The 21,352-nt window shown below is 41.7% G+C and overlaps 1 protein-coding gene across 4 annotated transcripts; it reads right to left on the bottom strand.

Moving 5' to 3' along the window:
• Window positions 1-906: 906 nt before the first annotated feature.
• On the bottom strand, window positions 907-19,630 carry LOC115154679 (steroid hormone receptor ERR1). 4 transcript variants are annotated; one of them, XM_029701156.1, is made up of 8 exons: window positions 19,122-19,630; window positions 9,257-9,374; window positions 6,477-6,860; window positions 6,208-6,324; window positions 5,887-6,000; window positions 5,059-5,226; window positions 4,521-4,790; window positions 907-3,979 (listed from the first exon to the last, which is right to left on the bottom strand). In XM_029701156.1, exons 3-8 carry the CDS (start codon window positions 6,853-6,855, stop codon window positions 3,726-3,728), a joined length of 1,302 nt encoding a protein of 433 aa, XP_029557016.1. In that variant the 5' UTR covers window positions 6,856-6,860; window positions 9,257-9,374; window positions 19,122-19,630; the 3' UTR covers window positions 907-3,725. The 4 variants fall into 4 exon arrangements, with proteins under 4 accessions (XP_029557016.1, XP_029557015.1, XP_029557017.1 ...); XM_029701155.1 differs by lacking the exon at window positions 9,257-9,374; XM_029701157.1 differs by lacking the exons at window positions 9,257-9,374; window positions 19,122-19,630 and adding an exon at window positions 8,745-8,928.
• Between the last annotated feature and the right edge of the window lie 1,722 nt (window positions 19,631-21,352).

Raw genomic sequence — 21,352 nt, forward strand, 5'->3', positions numbered from 1 at the left:
CCATAATGACAGTGAAAACATGTTTTTAGATTTTTTTTCAAATTTATTGACAATGAAATACAGAAATATCTAATTAAATAAGAATTCACACGGAGTAAATACTTTGTAGAAGCACCTTTGGCAGTGATTAAATCTGTGAGTCAGGGTATGTATCTAAGAGCGTTCCACACCTGGATTGTGCAACAATTGCCCATTATTATTTTCAGAATTCTTCAAACTCTGTCAAATTGGTTATTGATCATTGCCAGACAACCATTTTCAGGTGTTGCCATAGATTTTAAAATAGTTTTAAGTCAAAAACTGTAACTCGGCCACTCAGGAATGTTCACTGTTTTCTTACTAAGCAACTCCAGTGTAGATTTGGCTTTGTGTTTTAGGTTATTATCCTGCTGAAAGGGCAATTCAAATATGGAGAGTGGTACTCAGTGATGTGTTGTATTGGATTTGCCCCAAACATAACACAATTCTAGATGTGGAAAAGTCTGAGAGACTTACCCAGAAAGACTCACAGCTGTAATCACTTACAAAGATGCTTCTACAAAGTATTGACTCAGGGGTGTTAATACTTAGATATTTCTATATTTCATTTTAAAATTCACAAACATTTCTAAAAACATATTTTTACTTATGAGGTATTGTGTGTAGAATGTAAACCATTTTGAATTCAGGCTGTACCACAACCAAAAGTAGAATAAATCAAGGGGTATGAATACTTTCTGAAGGCACAATCCATAGAATTGCATATTAGAACTAATTTAAGAGGATCTCTGTGTTTATATCTGACTCATGTACTTTGGTGAGCAGGACAAGAAACAGTGTTTAACATGACTGGGAAACAGGACAGCAGCAGACAGACAAACATTCTAACAAACAAATCATGACAGAAGACGTACGAGACCAATGAAATGTGATGGTGTGTGTTAATTTATTACAAAACACAAAGCACCTACAATATTTTAATCTACCACTTGTTTACTTCAGTGTAGCATTTGTCTTTTCTTCATAGTAATTTAATTATGAACATTTTGTTTAGACAGTCACATCAAAATAACCATTGTAGCTTACTGAAAAACAGTACATACACACACACAGACATTCACAGCCATTATACTTAAACCCACACAAAAGATAAAATGAGTATCAACAAATATCAGCAAATTGAGTAAAAAATAGAATTTAATCTTTTAAATACAAATATTGATTTGAACTTTTCCATGTTATAAGCTTTAATACTACTATTAATTGTCATTATTATTATTAATATTACTGTTTATGTTTAATTTACATTGTGACTATACAAGGAAATGTGAAACAGAGTTTTGGTAATTTCTTGTATTGCTCATTTTACAACAACCACCAATGATTTTACATCCTCTAAATTGTGATACTCTAAATGCCCCCCCCCGAACCATACCTATATATGACAGACAAAGTGACATTACATAATGCGTATCCTTCTGAAAACACTACCTTTGTATTATTATATTAGTTATTGACACAAACATTTACATTTTTTACAACTTTCTTAAACTGGACCAAGGCATCCATGTTTGTTTACACATTTTCAAAAATTCCAAGTCGCCTTTGAGAAACAAAATTGAAAAAATAATGATAGAACAAAGCACAAATCAGACCGCAAGATATAGAACAGAGTTGAGACAATTGTTACCTAATGCTACTGTTCAATTGGAGAAAAAAAAAAACGGAATTAAAATAGTCACAAATCAAAACCTCAAATGCAAACATCCACAGCCGTGAAGAACAGAAATGAATGGGTACATTATAAAACTACAACATTTGTTTGGGAGAGTTAACAGACTGCAAAATCTCTGACAGATAATATAGGTGGGGTACTTAAGAGGGGAGTATGTCAATTCAGTAACGGTGTAACAATTCCTAAAGGACATGGTTTTCTTCAGATTCAATGCATTGTCAGAAGAAAAAAATCCATTTGAAAAACATAACAATCACAACATTCTCAACGGATTGCTTTATTTCAGTACCAAACCTGAGGCCAAGTGTAACAATGTAAATGCAAGATAGCCTTAAAATCCAAGAAAAAACTACGGTGGAAAATCCAGATACTCAAGCATGAATTTCAGTTAACAGTGGCAATGAGTCTAATCTATTCCATCATTCATGTCAAGGACCATCTCCCATATTTACAGGCTTCAGCTCTCATTGGCATGTTCAAACGTTTTCTTTAACAGTGAAAACACACAATCATAACGGTTTTCAGTTATTTCTAGTAATACGTCCTATTCCACGTTGGTTCAATGTAGTTTCATTGAAATGACGTGGAAACAACATTGATTCAACCAGTGTGTGCTCAGTGGGTTTGAAAAGGATTAAAGCTATGGTCTCAGTCAGACTGGGCTGGAGCTTCCCATATGAGGCTGAATGTGTTGCATTCAATGCCCCATTTGCGCACCAACATGCTTGCGGTTCAAAAATCATACACAGTAAGAGGACCTCCAGGTCAAAACAACAGAGGTCCCTTCAGTCTTTCAGCGGCTGCAAGAGCAGCAGCAATCTGTTCCACTGGCACAACATGTAAAATATAACAGTTTAAATTCCTAATTTTAGCCCCAAGTCAATTTGATCACTAATAATGGCAAATTCAGTTAATCAAACTAACGGTTTTAAGCAGCACATTCCATCTGAATCAGACGGGTTGGAGAGGACTAGCGAAGAGATCTGGAGAATCAATTATTCCAAAAAGTAGAACTGTCGCTTTCCCCCCGATTTTACTGCACCTTCATTGCTTCAGTGTGGTGCCAACACTGCAGCAAACCTTCCCTTCTGTCTCGCACACAACTACTTGAGCAGTATTCTGTTTTTTGTGTACCTATTGAGTCTCCTTACAGTATAAATACAATCTAACAACTTCCAAGTAAAGAGACAAGTCAACATTTTGTTGACAATCATAATACTCCCTTTTCTTGGACTAATAATCAATTGCACAGCCTTTTATAAAGCCGTTTTTCCACACCCACCTGGCCACCTAAGCCTATATGTATAGCCAGTCATTGCCATACGAGTCACAACTATTATTTTTCTTGCAATTAATTGTGTGTAAAGTATTGTATTGCTTAAAAACATATTGCAAGTAATTCATATGAATGAATTGTAAGACTGTGTATGTAGACAAATCTACAAATACTCTTGTGGGTGCATGTCGGTCTGACCCCATACTGCAGTCTTCGTCAATGGCTATTTCTTTTCTTGTTTTTTACTATGGCTTTTGTGTGGAGGGAGATATTGCATCGTTCGCAATAAAGTCTAAGCCACAAGGTTACAGTCTGGTCTTAGATATCTCACTGCAGTCCTTCAGTAGTTTATCATCTGAAGGTTAGGGATAGTGGGCATCTAATATGATTCTGGCATTCAGATTGATTGGATGTAGTTTATTCCCATATTTGAACTGACCGAGTCTTGGAGTCTTTCAACAAAGTTTGGCGGTCATGTATTAAGGAGTTATATTCCACCATCAACCTCCACAGAGGGCATCTATTACATGTATATGGGTTTTCTCTGTTTTTAAACACACTTGAATCTCTGAAGAGGCTATGATAAAAAAACTTTCGAGATAATCTCCACATTCTTCATTATCAAAATCGAATAAAAACTTCTCCATTCACACCAGCCAGCCATTCACTCTTTGCAGATTCCCTGTTTCTTCTCATGCCCTTGCATCCTCTTTCCTTGGCTTTCCTCCCTTCTCTCTAGGGCGAGTCCATCATAGCTTCCAGCATCTCTAGGAAGAGTTTGTGCATGGGCACGCCGCCTCGGGTCTTGATGCTATAGAAGGTGGTGAGGGCGCGACCAGCCGTCTGGCGGAGAAGGGGGAGGGTGAGGAGGAGACGCCCCGCCCGCTGGGGGTCCTCGGGGCGTCGCTGGCACTCTAGCTCCAACAGGGTCTGGTGGAGGAGGTCCCTCAGCTTCTGCACCGCCTCCATGTCCTCTATGTACACAGAGTCTGGCAGGGGAGAGAGGGAGCATGGTCAGCATGTATTTCTAAAAGCTTCCTTTTTGTCTTTTGGACAGAGGGTTTTGTAAGATTGTGTTTGGCAGTAAACATAGGTGATTAAGTAATAGGACGCACTGGTCCATAACATGACAAATATTACAAAAAAATAGTGCCTTTGTGCACTAAGCAGACAGTGGGGGTGAATTTGTTGTTTACAGCAATCGTCTGTCAGTCCCTCAGGGCTGGAGTTATGCACTTCAACAATCTCCTCAGAGAATGGGACTGAGACAAATCTTTACTAATCTGTCTGCGCTTTTTGTTGGGTGTATTTTCTTTGAAATAAACTGTTTGGACCAAACTGCTAAATGAAACTGAATTAGAGTTGTGGTTCAAATAAAGAATGTTGTCATATTAGTAACTAATTGTACATATGGAGGGTTCGATATTTCAGTCTCACCTACTGCTTTTATCACATTTTCATGTTATGTCCCTCCACATAATGCTGATTGGATGGATATTCTATGATTATACTGTTGTATAGCTAGTTTACCTGAGTTGGTGAGTGCAATGGCTTTGAGCATGACAAACTCCTCCCGGTCCAGCTGCAGGGAGCGGAAGCGTCGGGCCAGCTGGCTGACGGCTGCGTTGAGCTCTGTCAGTCCAGCCACGCGGGACATCTCCTCATCAAGGACAAAGTCCTCAGCGAACACTACCTCATCCTCACAGCCTAGGGAGCGGAAGGCCACACCCAGCACCAGCACCTCCAGCCACACCGACTGCAGCACCGACATCTGGTCTGCCAGGGACAGCGACAGGAAGCCTGCAAGGGTGGACACATGAAGGGGAGGGAGGTTAGGGTTAGAGCAGACTGGCCTGATCAATCACAAGGCAGACAGCTGATACAAAAAGACAGCATTCTAGTCCCTGAATAAGACATAGTGAACCACTGCAGGGCTAATGATAAGTGCTGAGGGCTAGTTCCAACCAACTTATTTCACCGTAGACCCATACTACATTCCTACACTCCTCCATTCTCTTCCCATGCCGATCTCCCTCCCCCACCCACCCCTCTTCCCTGCCCCCCTTACCGGGGATGTGTTTGGCCCAGCCGATGATGACGACCAGTTCGCGGTCGGCGAGGTCACACAGGGTGGTGAGTGTGCGCTGAGCCGTATCAGGCTGCAGGGGGTCAGGCATGGCAAACAGTTTCTCTGGCTCTGCCACCAGGAGGTGGGACACGATGATGCTGGAGGATCCTGGGTCACACACACACAGAAAGCAAGCATTATGGCACAACAGCTGTTACATTTACCATAAAACAAAAGATACTATGTTAATATAATGGTTCTGCTGGGAAATGAGGGCTCTTTAGAAAACTTGACTGCACAGTTGTATTCTTTTTTTTTCTTTTTAACCCCAATTTTGTGGCATCCAATTTATAGTTACAGTCTTGTCTCATTGCAGCAACTCCCGTACGGACTCGGGAGAGGCAAAGGTCAATAGCTGTGCATCCTCCGAAACAGAACCCAACCAAGACGCACTGCTTCTTGACACAATGCTCACTTAACCCAGAAGCCAGCTGCACCAATGTGTCAGAGGAAACACCGTACACCTGGCGACCGTGTCGGCGTGCACTGAGCCGGGCCCACCACAGGAGTTGCTAGTGTGTGATGGGACAAGGACATCCCTGCCGGCCAAATCCTCCCTAACCCGGACGACGCTGGGCCAATTGTGCGCCACCCCATGGGTCTCCCGGTCTCCACCGGCTGCAACAGAGCCTGGACTTGAACCCAGAATCTCTAGTGGCACAGCTAGCACTGCAATGCAGTGCCCTAGACCACTGCGCCAATCAGGAGGCCCACAGTTGTGTTCTTTCAAGACAAAACCTGACAAGGTCTTCTCAGTCCCTTCCTTACCTTTCTCCCCTTCCTTCCTAAGCGGTAAAGGGGCACTCTGATAGGTCGCGCTCTCCACCTCTGGACGTCTTTTATACTTCTGCCTCCCTCCTCTGACTCGGTCCAGACGGACTCCTGCGACACACAACACCGCGACAATGAAGAGAGCGTGATAAAGAGAGTAGGGGAGAGAGAAAGAGAGACAAACAAGCTCCCTTTGCTTGGAGAAGTATGGAGATAAAGAGGCAGATCTTAATCAAATAACTACTTGTCACACGGCATCAAACAGTGTCTCCAGACCAGACCGGTCCACTAGTTAAGGGCTCTGGATCATACACTCACCCTCTTTCAGCATGCCCACTTTGAGGCACTTGGTGAAGCGGCACGCCTGGCAAGCCTTTCTGCGCCTCTTGGTGATCTCACATTCGTTTGACGCCGGACAGCTATATTCAATGTTACCTTAGGTAAGGCAAGGAGGTGGAAAGAAGGACGGAGAGACGAGAAGGAAGAAACAACAGCGATATGAGACTTTTGTAAAAGCAGTCAAGGTCTATCCCATTTCAATCCTTATAGTGACACACACTCAACTTCACTCCCACAAGCATCCTTACCCTGGATGGTTCTCTTGAAGAAGGCCTTGCAGGCTTCACACGAGGCTACACCGTAGTGGTAGCCAGAGGCTACGTCTCCACACACTAAACACAGTCTCTTGGGTAGTGTGCTCAGGGCATACTTGCACCGCCCTCCTCCGCTACCTGTAGATCCCTCCTCCGCCCCATCACCACCCTCCTCCTTGAAGTGGCAGCGCAGGGCTGGGGTGTAAAGAGGGGGTGAGTAGCGCCCAACCCCGTCTCTTCTATTTCCACCTCCACCACTCTGGGAGGAGTCTGAGGAGGCTCCCCCTGGGCTGGCCCGGCCCCCACCACCTCCCTCTGGACTGCTGGGCTCTGCCTTGATGTACAGATCTGACCGACGCTCCCTGGAAGACATGATCACTGCAGATGGAGGGAGAGGTGGCAGGGGGAGGGAGGGAAAAAAGTGAGACAGAGGTATTAGACTGTGTCTAGACTGCCACTTCTAATGTGCCAACCTTTCATTACATTTTAGTATCAATAGACCCCTCTAGACAACCAGGACAATCATCAATCCTGGCAGATAGCCTAGTTAGAGCGTTGGGCCAGTAACCGAAAGGTTGCTAGATCGAATCCCCGAGCTGACAAGGTCGAAATCTGTTGTTCTTCCCCTGAACGAGGCAGTTAACCAACTGTTCCTAGGTTGTCATTGTAAATGAGAATTTGTTCTTAACTGACTTGCTGCTGCCGCCCTATAAATAAATATACTGCGCAACAACAAGTAGCTTATAAGAAAAAGCGCTGCTACAAACCAGCAAAGAATAATCTGACATAACAATAATGGGATATTGTGAAGGGCGAGTGAGAGAGAGTGTTTGTGCGTGTGGGAGTACTGTATGTTTGTGCTAAAATGCTAAGGGCTGTGAGAGAGACCATAATCCCAGCTCCAACCTACTCTGCCCTCTCCAGATTAGGGTAATTAATCCACAGCAGAAGAGCAGCAATCCCTTGATGAAAGCTACATAAGAAATTCCCAGTAAGGAGATGGACGATGCTCTCCATTATGTCCCACCAGAACCTAGAGGCAGCATCCGAGACAGTTCTGTGTTCTATTGAATGCTGACACTTTTGCAAGGGCAATTGTTCAATTCACTTAATCATCTGAACAATTGAAGAAAGAGAACACTTTCAAAATGCAATGTAAAAATGTAACTTCAAATACAGAGATTCTGGGATTATGACAGCACACAGACAGGGATTGTGTAAAACGGAGCATTTCTGTCTGAACTCTAGACTGTAGGCCACTGGGTTTACCCAGACTCCTCCTTTCCACAACTCAGCAGGTGGTGAAATGTGGGACATAGTACTTCTGTTGGTCCAGTGGCCCAATGCTTCTCAAACGCTGTACACTCTGGCCTGTAATCTTTACGCCTTTACATAACATGTCAACGTTAATATTACTACTCCACCCTACTACAGTGTAAAGATTGTACGGCTGTTGTAGCTCCCACATTTGGCATGGATGACTATTTATTTCCCATGTATTAATTCCCCATCATTTGTGAAGATATTCAATAATTAACATTGTCTGATAATGATGATCCCTAGCTACAGATGAAAATACTTTCCAGACTTCACAAATTAACATGTCTTAGACTTGAAGTGCTAAAACAGACACGTAAATGATCTGACAAATACCGGGAGGTCTTCACGCCCCCCCAGTTAGCTAGGTAGAAGGCTAAAGGTGTTAGCAGCAATACATTTGCTAGCTATTTGAATATACTTGAAGCCGGCCAAAGCCATTCGTGAGATTGTGAAAGAGGCAGGTTGAGCAGATAAAGGAAAGAGTGAGGACAATAACAAAATGAATGCCACCGAGCAGGTAAAGGAAAGAGTGAGGATAATAAGAAAATGAATGCCACATCCCTATTATGTTGCTAGAATTTATGAGGAATTCGGCTATACAATTAGCTAACGTTACAGCTAGTTATCACAGTTAGCCGTTAACAAGTGAAGTTCCATGTGTGGCGTTTGTACATCCTCAAGACAACTAGCCTTTCGGCAAATATTAACTAAGATCTGTGTGGATGTTCAGGTATTTAGCTGAATGGAAAACGTACATTTAGTTAACAGCTAGGTAGCTAAAGTTAGTTAATCACAAGTTTAAGTGCTAAAGAAAATATCCAGGCAGTAGCTAGCTAGCATGCCATTAGAATGTGTTGGCTTTCCTCATCAGGTGACATCAACTTACTTCTAGCTAGCTAGCTAGTTAGTTACCAAACTAACTAGCCAACTCCCTCAAGGTACCTTGAGTTCCCCAAGTATCTGGTTGCCCTCGGCGATATTATCACGGGCGTTTGTGTTGACAGGATACACAACGTAGCTAACGCGCTATAACTCTTCTAAAAACGTGTCGAATTCAAATGTTGGTTTTCAGGGAGGATTGGAGAGATGGGAGGTCTGGTGCATGATAGGAAGTAGCTAATAATATTTCAATGACAGACAAGGGTGACACAGTGCTGGGGTAGTGGCTACTACAGTTCGCTGCATATTACAAAAGGCAGGGGGGAAAAATAAAAACACTACCTTATGATCTGTGAAATGATTCAACTCCTCAAACTTTTATGAAGTTTATCCACAAGCTGAGAGTGTATAGGCCAACACTTTATCTTAGTGCTTAAAATCAAGCAGTTTGACCATATCGTCAAAATAGTTTCAGCATTTAACTTCACAACAGCAATATTTAGATCACTGGCTATTTTACATCCATAATTATTGGTGGTTCAGATTTGATTAAAGGCCATAGAAAAAGCAATTACCTGTGTGCTGTGCTGCAGGAAAGCCTTATTGGTCTCTTCTGCTGGTAACCCCACTCACTTTCTATTGGTTTAGAATTGTGGCTATGGTCTGGGTAGAACAGTCCAATTATTAGGAAACCTAAGAAGGCAGACAAAACATTTACTGATTTCTCCTTACGCCATGTCTTATTATGTACATGTTCAAAATACATGTGTCCTGAAGAGTGTATCACAGGACAAGGACATAACACATTAACTCTTGGTCTCCCAATTCTGACTTTATATTTTCGAAATCTCAACTCCAGCACTATATATAATGGTTGCTTTATCCAACATAAGCCTGGAGATGCTAGCATTCATCCTTGTCATAGAGGGCTCAATCGTATTTTAAGTACTCTGTCTAGGTGTTTCAAGATCATTAGGGTATGGAAATGTATAGCCAAGAAAGTGTGTGTGTTGGAGAAAGAGAGTTACAGAGATTTGGGAAAAGCTTTGTGAAACTACTAAGCTACTCCTTATCTCTAAACCAAATAGTAAGGTATAACTGAGTGACTGTATCATACACTGTGTCCTGTTCTCTTCATCAACACCATTTGGTTTAAATTGCTTACAGAAGTCGAAACCATTGCTTTGACTTTCTCACAGGCACAATTTAGCTCATTGCAGTAGCCTTTTCTCATTACCATACAAGCACTCAAGCACATGTTTCTGCACACTACACCCAACCACCCCTCCCCCTTACTCGCACCCTCTGACACATTCCAAAGGTCAAAGTCATAGGAAAGCTTGAAGGACAGATAGAGTAACTGCAATTCTGCCTCTCTCACACACATGCACACACACAAGGCTTAAATTGGATGATAATTCACAAAGTTTTGAGAGAAGGGGGCAAAACAAATATTGTAAGAAATGTTAGGGGATAAGATGACAAAATGGGTATATTACTGGGTAAAATATATAATTATAAAATATCTCTGATTTACATGTCTATGTATAACATTTTCATATTTGAGGTAAAAAAAATACTTGTCTTAGGGATATGACACAGTGCCATAACTATTGTTCACACGCGTCACAATAGTTGAATCTAAAGTGAAGCTTTAAAACTATCCTGTTTACCCGACAGACAAATAACAAGTCTAAAACAGGTTCTAGATAGCGTCATCTGTTTAGTAACTCAAGTTCTTCATGATTATAGCTCATCTAGTACATTATAAAAAGGTTAAAAAGGCTTTGAATGACCATTGTGAGCTCTGAGCACAGTAAACCTATCTTTGCAGTTGACACTTCAAACACAATGCCAACAGCATCATCAAAAGACCCTTCTGTCTCTACTTCCTTTGTCTGGTATTAGTTTTTTTAGTTAACTATATACAGTACCAGTCAAAAGTTTTGACACACCTACTCATTCAAGGGTTCTTTATTTTTACCATTTTCTGCATTGTAGAATAATAGTGAAGACATCAGAACTATGAAATAACACATATGGAATCATGTAGTAACCAAAAAAAGTGTTAAACAAATCAAAATACATTTTATATTTTATATTCTTCAAAGTAGCCACCCTTTGCCTTCATGATAGCTTTGCACACTCTTGGCATTCTCTCAACCAGCTTCACACTGAATGATTTTCCAACAGACTTGAAGGAGTTCCCATATATACTGAGCACTTGTTGGCTGCTTTTTCTTCATCTTGCGGTCCAACTCATCCCAAACCATCTCAATTGGGTTGAGGTCGGGTGATTGTGGAGGCCAGGTCATCTGATGCAGCGCTCCATCACTCTCCTTCTTGGTCAAATAGCCTTTACACAGCCTGGAGGTTTGTTTTGGGTCATTGTCCTGTTGAAAAACAAATGATAGTCCCACTAAGCACAAGCCAGATAGGATGGCGTATCGCTGCAGAATGCTGTGGTAGCCATGCTGATTAAGTGTGCCTTGAATTCTAAATAAATCACTGATAGTGTCACCAGCAAAGCACCCCCACACCATCACACCTCCTCCTCCATGCTTCACAGTGGAAACCACACATGTGGAGATCATCCATTCACCTACTCTGTGTCTCACAAAGACACGGCAGATGGAACCAAATATTCCACATTTGGACTCGTCACTTCCCACTAAGCACAATCCTATCTGGCTTGTGCTTAGTGGGACTATCATTTGTTTTTCAACAGGACAATGACCCAAAACACACCTCCAGGCTGTGTAAAGGCTATTTGACCAAGAAGGAGAGTGATGGTGCTGCATCAGATGACCTGGCCTCCACAATCACCCGACCTCAACCCAATTGAGATGGTTTGGAATGAGTTGGACCTCAGAGTGAAGGAAAGCAGCCAACAAGTGCTCAGTATATGTGGGAACTCCTTCAAGTCTGTTGGAAAAGCATTCCATGTAAAGCTGGTTGAGAGAATGCCAAGAGTGTGCAATACTGTCATGAAGGCAAAGGGTGGCTACTTTGAAGAATCTAAAATATAAAATGTATTTTGATATGTTTATCACTTTTTTGGTTACCACATGATTCCATTTGTGTTATTTCATCGTTTTGATGTCATCACTATTCTACAATGTAGAAAATAGTACAAATAAAGAAAAACCCTTGAATGAGTAGGTGTGTCCAGACTTTTGACTGGAACTGTATGTAAATGTTCCTTATCTCAGAGTAAGAACTATTACAGCACAACTGTTGTTCTGTGTAAGTGAGGACTGAGGAGTATGACATATCTAAAGTTCATGAAAGCTTTGCATGCGCCACACTGTGGAGACATTGAGGACAGCAGAAGTGGGCCTTGTCCACTTATCTCAGACTGGTGAAAGGTTAATTGCAAAATGGGATTATTGCTTCTTTAATCTCTGTTAACTCAGAACTAAAGTAATGTGTAATTGGTCAGATGCTCGATTAAGTTCTGGGTCCATACGTGTAAAGATAAGAAATAGAACGAGGATTCGGAACCGGAACGAAGAGCTCCACCCTCTCTCTTTGTAAGTTACAGACAAGTCTATGGGCCAATTGTCCCCTCCCCTTCCAAAATTCGAAAGATGCTAACACCTGCGAAATCATGATTGTCAAAAGCACCAGAACTTGTGCTACTTGTTATCTCAATCTCACGCATACACTTGTATTCTGAAAGATCTATGGTACCATTTATGTTTACATAGTCTGTACATTATGGCTTCTTACAGGCCCATTTCAGTCAAAAATATGTTTTTCATATGTTTTAGATATACATTGCATTCAGAAAGTATTCAGACCCCATCACTTTTTCCACTTTGTTACGTTACAGCTTTATTCTAAAATTGATTAAATAGTTTTTTCCCCTCATCAATCTACACATAATATCCCATAATGACAAAGCAAAAACTGAAATATCACATTTACGTAAGTATTCAGACCCCTTACTTTATTGAAGCACCTTTGGCAGCGATTACAGCCTCAAGTCTTCTTGGGAATGACACTACAAGCTTGGCACACCTGTATTTGGGAAATTTCTCCCATTCTTCTCTGTAGATCCTCTCAAGCTCTGTCAAGTTGGATGGGGAGCGTCGCTGCACAGCTATTTTCAGGTCTCCAGAGATGTTAGATCAGGTTCAAGTCCGGGCTTTGGCTGGGCCACTCAAGGACACTCAAAGACTTGTCCCGAAGCCACTCCTGCGTTGTCTTGGCTGTGTGCTTAGGGTTGTAGTCCTGTTGGAAGGTGAACCTTCGCCCCAGTCAGGTCCTGAGTGCTCTGGAGCAAGTTTTCATCAAGGATCTCTCTGTACTTTGCTCCGTTCATCTTTCCCTCGATCCTGACTAGTCTCCCAGTCCCTGCCACTGAAAAACATCCGCACAGCATGATGCTGCCACCACCATGCTTCACCGTTGGGATTTTTAAATGTTTTAAATGTGGCCTTTATTTAACTAGGCAAGTCAGTTAAGTAAAAATTCTTATTTACAATGATGGCCTACACCGGCCAAACCCGGACGACGCTGGGATAATTGTGCGCCGCCCAATGGTGCTCGGTTTCCTCCAGATGTGACGCTTGGCATTGAGGCCAAAGAGTTCAATCTTGATTTCATCAGACCAGAGAATCTTGTTTCTCATGGTCTGAGAGTCCTTTACGTGCCTTTTGGCAAACTCCAAGCAGGCTGTCATGTGCCTTTTACTGAGGAGTGGGTTCCGTCTGGCCACTCTACCATAAAGGCCTGATTGGTTGAGTGCTGCAGAGATGGTTGTCCTTCTGGAAGGTTTTCTCTTCTCCACAGAGGAACTCTGGAGCTCTGTCAGAGGGACCATCGGGTTCTTGGTCACCTCCCTGACCAAGACCCTTCTCCCCAGATTGCTCAGTTTGGCCGGGCAGCCAGCTTTAGGAAGAGTCTTGGTGGTTCCAAACTTCTTCCATTTAAGAATGATGGAGGCTGCTGTGTTCTTGGGGACCTTCAATGCTGAAAATGTTTTTGGTACCCTTCCCTAGATATGTGCCTCGACACAATCCAGTCTCGGAGCTCTACAGACAATTCCTTTGACCTCATGACTTGATTTTTGCTCTGACATGCACTGTCAACTGAGGAACCTTATATAGGTGTGTCTATATACAGTTGAAGTCGGATGTTTACATAGAGTCGTGGCCAAAAGTTTTGAGAATGACAGAAATATAGATTTTCACAAAGTCTGCTGCCTCAGTTTGTATGATGGCAATTTGCATATACTCCAGAATGTTATGAAGAATAATCAGATGAATTGCAATTAATTGCAAAGTCCCTCTTTGCCATGCAAATGAACTGAATCCCAAAAAAACATTTCCACTGCATTTCAGCCCTGCCACAAAAGGACCAGCTGACATCATGTCAGTGATTCTCTCGTTAACACAGGTGTGAGTGTTGACGAGGACAAGGCTGGAGATCACTCTGTCATGCTGATTGAGTTCGAATAACAGACTGGATGCTTCTAAAGGAGGGTGGTGCTTGGAATCATTGTTTTTCCTCTGTCAACCATGGCTACCTGCAAGGAAACACGTGCCGTCATCATTGCTTTGCACAAAAAGGGCTTCACAGGCAAGGATATTGCTGCCAGTAAGATTGCACCTAAATCAACCATTTATCGGATCATAAAGAACTTCAAGGAGAGCGGTTCAATTGTTGTGAAGAAGGCTTCAGGGCGCCCAAGAAAGTCCAGCAAGCACCAGGACCGTCTCCTAAAGTTGATTCAGCTGCGGGATCGGGGCACCACCAGTAAAGAGCTTGCTCAGGAATGGCAGTTGGCAGGTGTGAGTGCATCTGCACGCACAGTGAGGCAAAGACTTTTGGAGGATGGCCTGGTGTCAAGAAGGGCAGCAAAGAAGCCACTTCTCTCCAGGAAAAAACATCAGGGACAGACTGATATTCTGCAAAAGGTACAGGGATTGGACTGCTGACGACTGGGGTAAAGTCATTTTCTCTGATGATTCCCCTTCCTGATTGTTTGGGGCATCCAGAAAAAAGCTTGTCCGGAGAAGACAAGGTGAGCGCTACCATCAGTCCTGTGTCATGCCAACAGTAAAGCATCCTGAGACCATTCATGTGTGGGGTTGCTTCTCAGCCAAAGGAGTGGACTCACTCACAATTTTGCCTAAGAACACAGCCATGAATAAAGAATGGTACCAACACATCATCCCAGAGCAACTTCCCTCAACCATCCAGGAACAGTTTGGTGAAGAACAATTCCTTTTCCAGCATGATAGAACACCTTGCCATAAGGAAAAAGTGATAACTAAGTGGCTCGGGGAACAAAAATGATATTTTGGGTCCATGGCCAGGAAACTCCCCAGACCTTAATCCCATTGAGAACTTGTGATCAATCCTGAAGAGGCAGGTGGACAAACAAAAACCCACAAATTCTGACAGACTCCAAGCATTGATTATGCGAGAATGGGCTGTCGTCAGTCAGGATGTGGCCCAGAAGTTAATTCACAGCATGCCAGGGCAGATTGCAGAGGTCTTGAAATAGAAGGGTCAACACTACAAATATTGACTCTTTGCAACAACTTCATGAAGTTGTCCATAAAAGCCTTTGACACTTGTGAAATGCTTGTAATTATACTTCAGTATTCCATAGTAACATCTGACAAAAATATCTAAAGAGACTGAAGCAGCAAACTTTATGAAAAGTAATATTTGTGTCATTCTCAAAACTTTTGGCCACGACTGTACACTTAGGTTGGAGTCATTAAAACTCGTTTTTCAACTTCTCCACAAGTTTCTTGTTAACAAACTATAGTTTTGGCAAGTCGGTTAGGACATCTACTGTGTGCATGACACAAGCAATTTTTTCAACATTTGTTTACAGACAGATTATTTTACTTATAATTCATTGTATCACAATTCCAGTGGGTCAGAAGTTTACATACACTAAGTTGACTGTGCCTTTAAACAGCTTGGAAAATTCCAGAAAATGATGTCATGGCCTTAGAAGCTTCTGATAAGCTAATTGACATCATTTGAGTCAATTGGAGATGTGCCTGTGGATGTATTTCAAGGCCTACCTTCAAACAATGCCTCTTTGCTTGACTTCATGGGAAAATCAAAAGAAATCAGCCAAGACCTCAGAAAGAAAATGGTAGACCTCCACAAGTTTGGTTCATCCTTGGGAGCCATTTCCAAATTCCTGAAGGTACCACGTTCATCTGTACAAACAATAGTACGCAAGTATAAACACCATGGGACCACACAGCCGTCATACCGCTCAGGAAGGAGACGCGTTCTGTCTCCTAGAGATGAACGTACTTTGGTGCGAAAAGTGCTAATCAATCCCAGAACAACAGCAAAGGACCTTGTGAAGATGCTGGAGGAAACAGGTACAAAAGTATCTATGTCCACAGTAAAACGAGTCCGATATCAACATAACCTGAAAGGCCGCTCAGCAAGGAAGAAGCCACTGCTCCAAAACCGCCATAAAAAAGCCAGACTATGGTTTGCAACTGCACATGGGGACAAAGATCGTACTTTTTGGAGAAATGTCCTCTGGTCTGATGAACCAAAAATAGAACTGTTTGGCCATAATGACCATCGTTATGTTTGGAGGAAAAAGAGGGAGGCTTGCAAGCCGAAGAATACCATCTCAACCGTGAAGCACGGGGGTGGCAGCTTCATGTTGTGGGGGTGCTTTGCTGCAGGAGGGACTGGTGCACTTCACAAAATAGATGGCATCATGAGGAGAAACATTGTGTGGATATATTGAAGCAACATCTCAAGACATCAGTCAGGAAGTTAAAGCTTGGTCGCAAATGGGTCTTCCAAATGGACAATGACCCAAAGCATACTTCAAAAGTTGTGGCAAAATGGCTTAAGGACAACAAAGTCAAGGTATTGGAGTGGCCATCACAAAGCCCTGACCTCAATCCCTTAGAAAATTTGTGGGCAGAACTGAAAAAGTGTGTGCGAGCAAGGAGACCTACAAACCTGACTCAGTTACACCAGCTCTGTCAGGAGAAATGTGCCACAATTCACCCAACTTATTGTGGGAAGCTTGTGGAAGGCAACCTGAAATGTTTGACCCAATTTTTACAATTTAAAGGCAATGCTACCAAATACTAATTGAGTGTATGTAAACTTCTGACCCACTGGGAATGTGATGAAAGAAATAAAAGCTGAAATAAATCATTCTCTCTATTATTATTCTGACATTTCACATTCTTAAAATAAAGTGGTGATCCTAACTGACCTAAGACAGGGAATCTTTACTGGAATTAAATGTCAGGAATTTTGAAAAACTGAGTTTAAATGTATTTGGCTAAGGTGTATGTAAACTTCAGACATCAACTGTAAGTCATGTCCAATCAATTGAATTTACAAAAGTTGGACTCCAACCAAGTTATATAAACCCCTCAAGGATGATCAGTGGAAATAGGATGCACCTGAGCTCAATTTCAAGTCTCATTGGAAAGGGTTTGAATACTTATGTAAACTTAATTTAAATGTTGTATTTATTTATTTTTGCTAAAATTTTGAAAAACATGTTTTCACTTTGTCATGATGGGGTATTGTGTGTAGATTGATGAAGCATTTTTTTTATTTAATCCATTTTAGAATAAGGCTATAACGTAACAAAATGTGGAAAAGGGACGGGGTCTAAATACTTTCCGAATGTGCTATATTTCCACAATAGGAGGTTGGAATAATACTGTGAAATTATAATGTTCATTAGTGTGAGAGCTGTTTGAAAAGACCACCTGAAATTTCAGCCTGTTTTGGTGGAAGGGAGTTTTGGCCTTCCACGGTCACCAATAAGAAAGAGTTCCAAACCTCTGCCAATAACAGTTAGTTTTCAATTTCCCCCTCCCCAACAATTCCCAGACAGTCCTAGCAAAATTCTTGTTTGAGAAATTGCTCTTAGCTAAGAATATTTTTGTTTTAAATTAAAATGGTAAAAAAAAGAAAACAATCACAGTAAGGTACTTCATTGTTACCCAGAAATGATTTGATATTGAGATAAAAACGGCTGCATCAGACCATTAAGTTTCAAGTCACATGCACAAGTACAGTGAAATACCTTTCTTGCAAGCTCTAACCCCAACAATACAGTAATAAATAACAATGTAATACTAAAAATAACAAGGTAGGGAAAAAAAACAAGATATAAAAAGAAGAAGAAGAAGACGATAAAGTAAGTAAGCATACTATCTATATAGAGGGTCAGTTCCAGTACCATGTTTACAATGTGCAGGGATACTGGATCAGGAATCTCAATCAGGTCCTGGAGGGCCATCATTTGCACAGGTCATTCCCTTGGGAGACTATTCCAGGGGTGTCAGTTGTGTACAATTATGTATATAAACCCTGGATTGCTTAAGCTATGTATTGGGCAATGAGAGGCTTTTATGCCACCGGTCGGCCATAAGAATCAGTCCTCCATAGGAATGAGTGGAATTCTACAGTATTAAACGTTTTTAAAGTATGTTGTTGTTGTAGTGGGGACAGTAACATAACTTTCCCAAAATTATACTTTAAGGACAAATCTTTCTATTTTTTATTTTATTTTAATGTTTAGCTCACACAATATAATTTAAAAGTATGAATTTAGGTGAATAAACGTGGCAAAAAGAAATGTAGACATTAATAAATGCATTTCTATAGGTTCCAAAATAGGTTTTACAACGTTGGGGGAGTGCCAAGGAGGCGGCGTTGGCTTCAAAACAGTGCCCCCTGTCAGTCATCTAGTGTATATATATGAAGCCTAGCTCAAGACCGAAAATGTAAAAGTAGGCTTTGCCATACCCAAGGTTTGGCTGGACTGACGCCATTGCATATTCAATTGCATTCTGAACACAGATTAAATGTCGGTTACTAACTCAACAGCAGTTGAGAAACTGGACTGTATGTGTGTTTAACATGAGTGTGTAAAGCATCAGACTGTTCAAATTATGGTTGTCACTCAGTATGCCATCAAAGACTATTGGTCAGGACTAGCCTTTACCTGGAAAATCATTTTATGCGGTAGGCAAAGACCAGAAACCAGAAGTAGTCAATTGCAGTCCAAAAACCATATCCACTATCGCTAAAGTAAAGCTACTTTATACATTTGTTTGCTTCCATTTCATACCAATCTGGTTGGATTGATACATGCTGTAGACTTCATGGGAATCTGTAGGTGACCAAATTGTGCTGAAGGCTGACAGTACATGTAGGCTATATACAATAGGTTATAGAAGGGGTGGATCTTGCTCATTGGATCAGTCACGAAGTCCTAGACACAACACGCATGCCAAAGCATTCGGTAGCTTATTATTACAGCAACGCACGGTTACCATTGTCGTTGTCACGCAAAGTTAATCAGCTGCGGAACAGAGGAACCGTGCGAGACAATTATTCAGAAGTAATACAGTAAACTATATGTGCACAGATTTACAATGTTGACCATTATGAAATACGTACTTGTATTTGTGAGAACATCGCTGGAAAGAGTTCTCAACCCAGGCAGTACCGTAGCTACGGAAACCACAGATAACTCCACTACAATGATGTATGTCGACCGGTTTAGCCACGGTTAAGATCACGGTGTTTTCGACATTGCCACAAGAGTGGCTGCAGATTGTGAACCCCCCCCCCCCCCCAAAAAAAATCCTAGAACATTTATGTAGGCCTATATTTAAATAGCAGAATCTCAGAGGCGATGAGTCGTCGTAGCGCAAAATGTTTCCAAAATTATTGCTTGAAAATAAAAACAATGTATCAAGGGACACAGCGTTGAAAGACTGATTGCAGGTGATACAATTGGTCAACCCAATTTGGTAGGCTATTTAATCCATAGGCTATTCTCTTATCCAGCCTAGTCCCGCATATTGATGTTACTTTCTGTAGCCTACTGTGTGTTCTATATGATCTCCGCTGCTACAATTGAGGTTCTAGTTACGTATATCCCTTATCCATTCTCCTCCCTCTCTCCGCTTGCGTCTGCTGTGTCTCCGTAATCCGTTACGTCCGTGCACGCCCTCCAATCCAGCCTCCTTCTATCAACGTAATCGGCGTTACAACAATTAGAAATCCTAGGCCTACCGTAGTCTAATGTAGCGTCTGCCTGACTCACTGGTGTAGTTTTATTTAATAAGACGCATGTATTCAAAAAATAAATGTGATCATTACCCAGGCCATATAGGTCCTATGCTATTTAGATCATTGTCACTACCAACATGAGACAGCACAGTAAGATTATCTGGTTTATTCTTGTATCTAATATTGAATGATATACTGTCTCTAGACTCCAATGCAAACCAGTAATAATGCCATCATTTGTTTAATTAACAGGTTTCAGGGATTTCAATAGAAATGTAAATGTGTAGCCTACATTTGAAATGTTAATAGTTGGATCGATATAATGCCTAGAACTACCCCGTAGTTAGGCCAACAAACTTCCATAAAGGCTGCTCTTTGGATTGCCTATGCAGTTTGATCATTTGTAGGTCTACTTCATTTCTGAGGTGGCTATTTGATTATGCAATCCGCATTTACTTAGGCTACACAATGTCAATTCTGCACTCTTCCAAGTCCTGTCATACCGGAGTTCCTAATTAATAATAGGCTTAAAGTGGTTTGTTATACGCTAATTTACAAAATTCATTAGGCCTATATTCGTACTTTTCTGTAATGCAGTGGAATTCATGTTCCATAGTAAATCGCACAGCGTTTAGGATGGCATGGGAAATGTTTGCAGCCACGCTCAGTCAACTTGTTCTTGTGACACTGACCCGGCTCACTCCGCTACAGGCCCCACTCGTCAACTGGTACATAGAGTTTTTGGATCGAGGCGAAAGAAGTGGGGGTCAGTGGATGACTGTGAGGAGATGAGAAGAGCTAGAACCGGAGTCTCGAATCCGCTTGGTAACATGACCATAACAGCTGGCATCCAGAGAGGAAGGGAGAGGGGTGCGCGTTCTCCCTGGGCTCGTGCAATGGTTTCGCCAAACCCCTGTCTCGGAAAATTCCTTTTAAAACACAGATCAGTTGAAAACTGGAATTATTGAGTAGTATTTGTTAAAATAGCTTACCACGAGGAACACCATATGTGGTAGTCTCCTATCATAACACATAGGCCTATTTGACATTAAATATGTTTTAATCAAACCCATCAATCATAAAATAATTACGTTATAATAATGTACATTCATGTGTTAGAAGCACTACGGTTGCCTATATGGTATGTTTGGACGATATTTTGTTAACCTATAGACACTGCAGAAAGATTTAGGATGATGGCAACAGTGTTCCCATGTCATTGAAAAAACCACTGACCTTGGATTCAAGGTCATACATGGACTCCTCATGTGCTACATTGGAAAAGGGATGCATGATGTTTAAGTCAACCTCATGTGTCTTATTACTGTAGCTCAGTCATCCAATTGTTGTCAATACTTTTAATCCCCCCCACCCCCTACGCTTGTAGAAAACAAGGTGCGATCTAGAACCTAATAGAATAACCCTTTGAAGATCCCTTTTGGGTTCCATGTAGGACCCTTTCCACAGAGGATTCTACATGGAACCCAAAATGATTATATGTGGAACTAAAAAGGGTTCTCCCAGGAACCAAACAGTTTTCTCCTATGGTGACAGCTGAAGAAGCCTTTTGGAAGCCTTTTTCCTGAGATTGTATAGCCAAGGGAGGCTTTTGT

The sequence above is a fragment of the Salmo trutta genome, chromosome 19 (genome assembly GCF_901001165.1).
Source record: "Salmo trutta chromosome 19, fSalTru1.1, whole genome shotgun sequence".
NCBI classification, from domain to species: domain Eukaryota; kingdom Metazoa; phylum Chordata; class Actinopteri; order Salmoniformes; family Salmonidae; genus Salmo; species Salmo trutta.

Bases quoted from the DNA above. Each gene is read 5' to 3' on its own strand.
- LOC115154679 (XM_029701155.1), bottom strand. The intron at 5,227-5,886 runs GTAAGGAAGGGA...TGTGTGACCCAG, and splicing joins TAGGAAGGAAGGGGAGAAAG to GATCCTCCAGCATCATCGTG. The intron at 3,980-4,520 runs GTAAACTAGCTA...CTCCCCTGCCAG, and splicing joins CATTGCACTCACCAACTCAG to ACTCTGTGTACATAGAGGAC.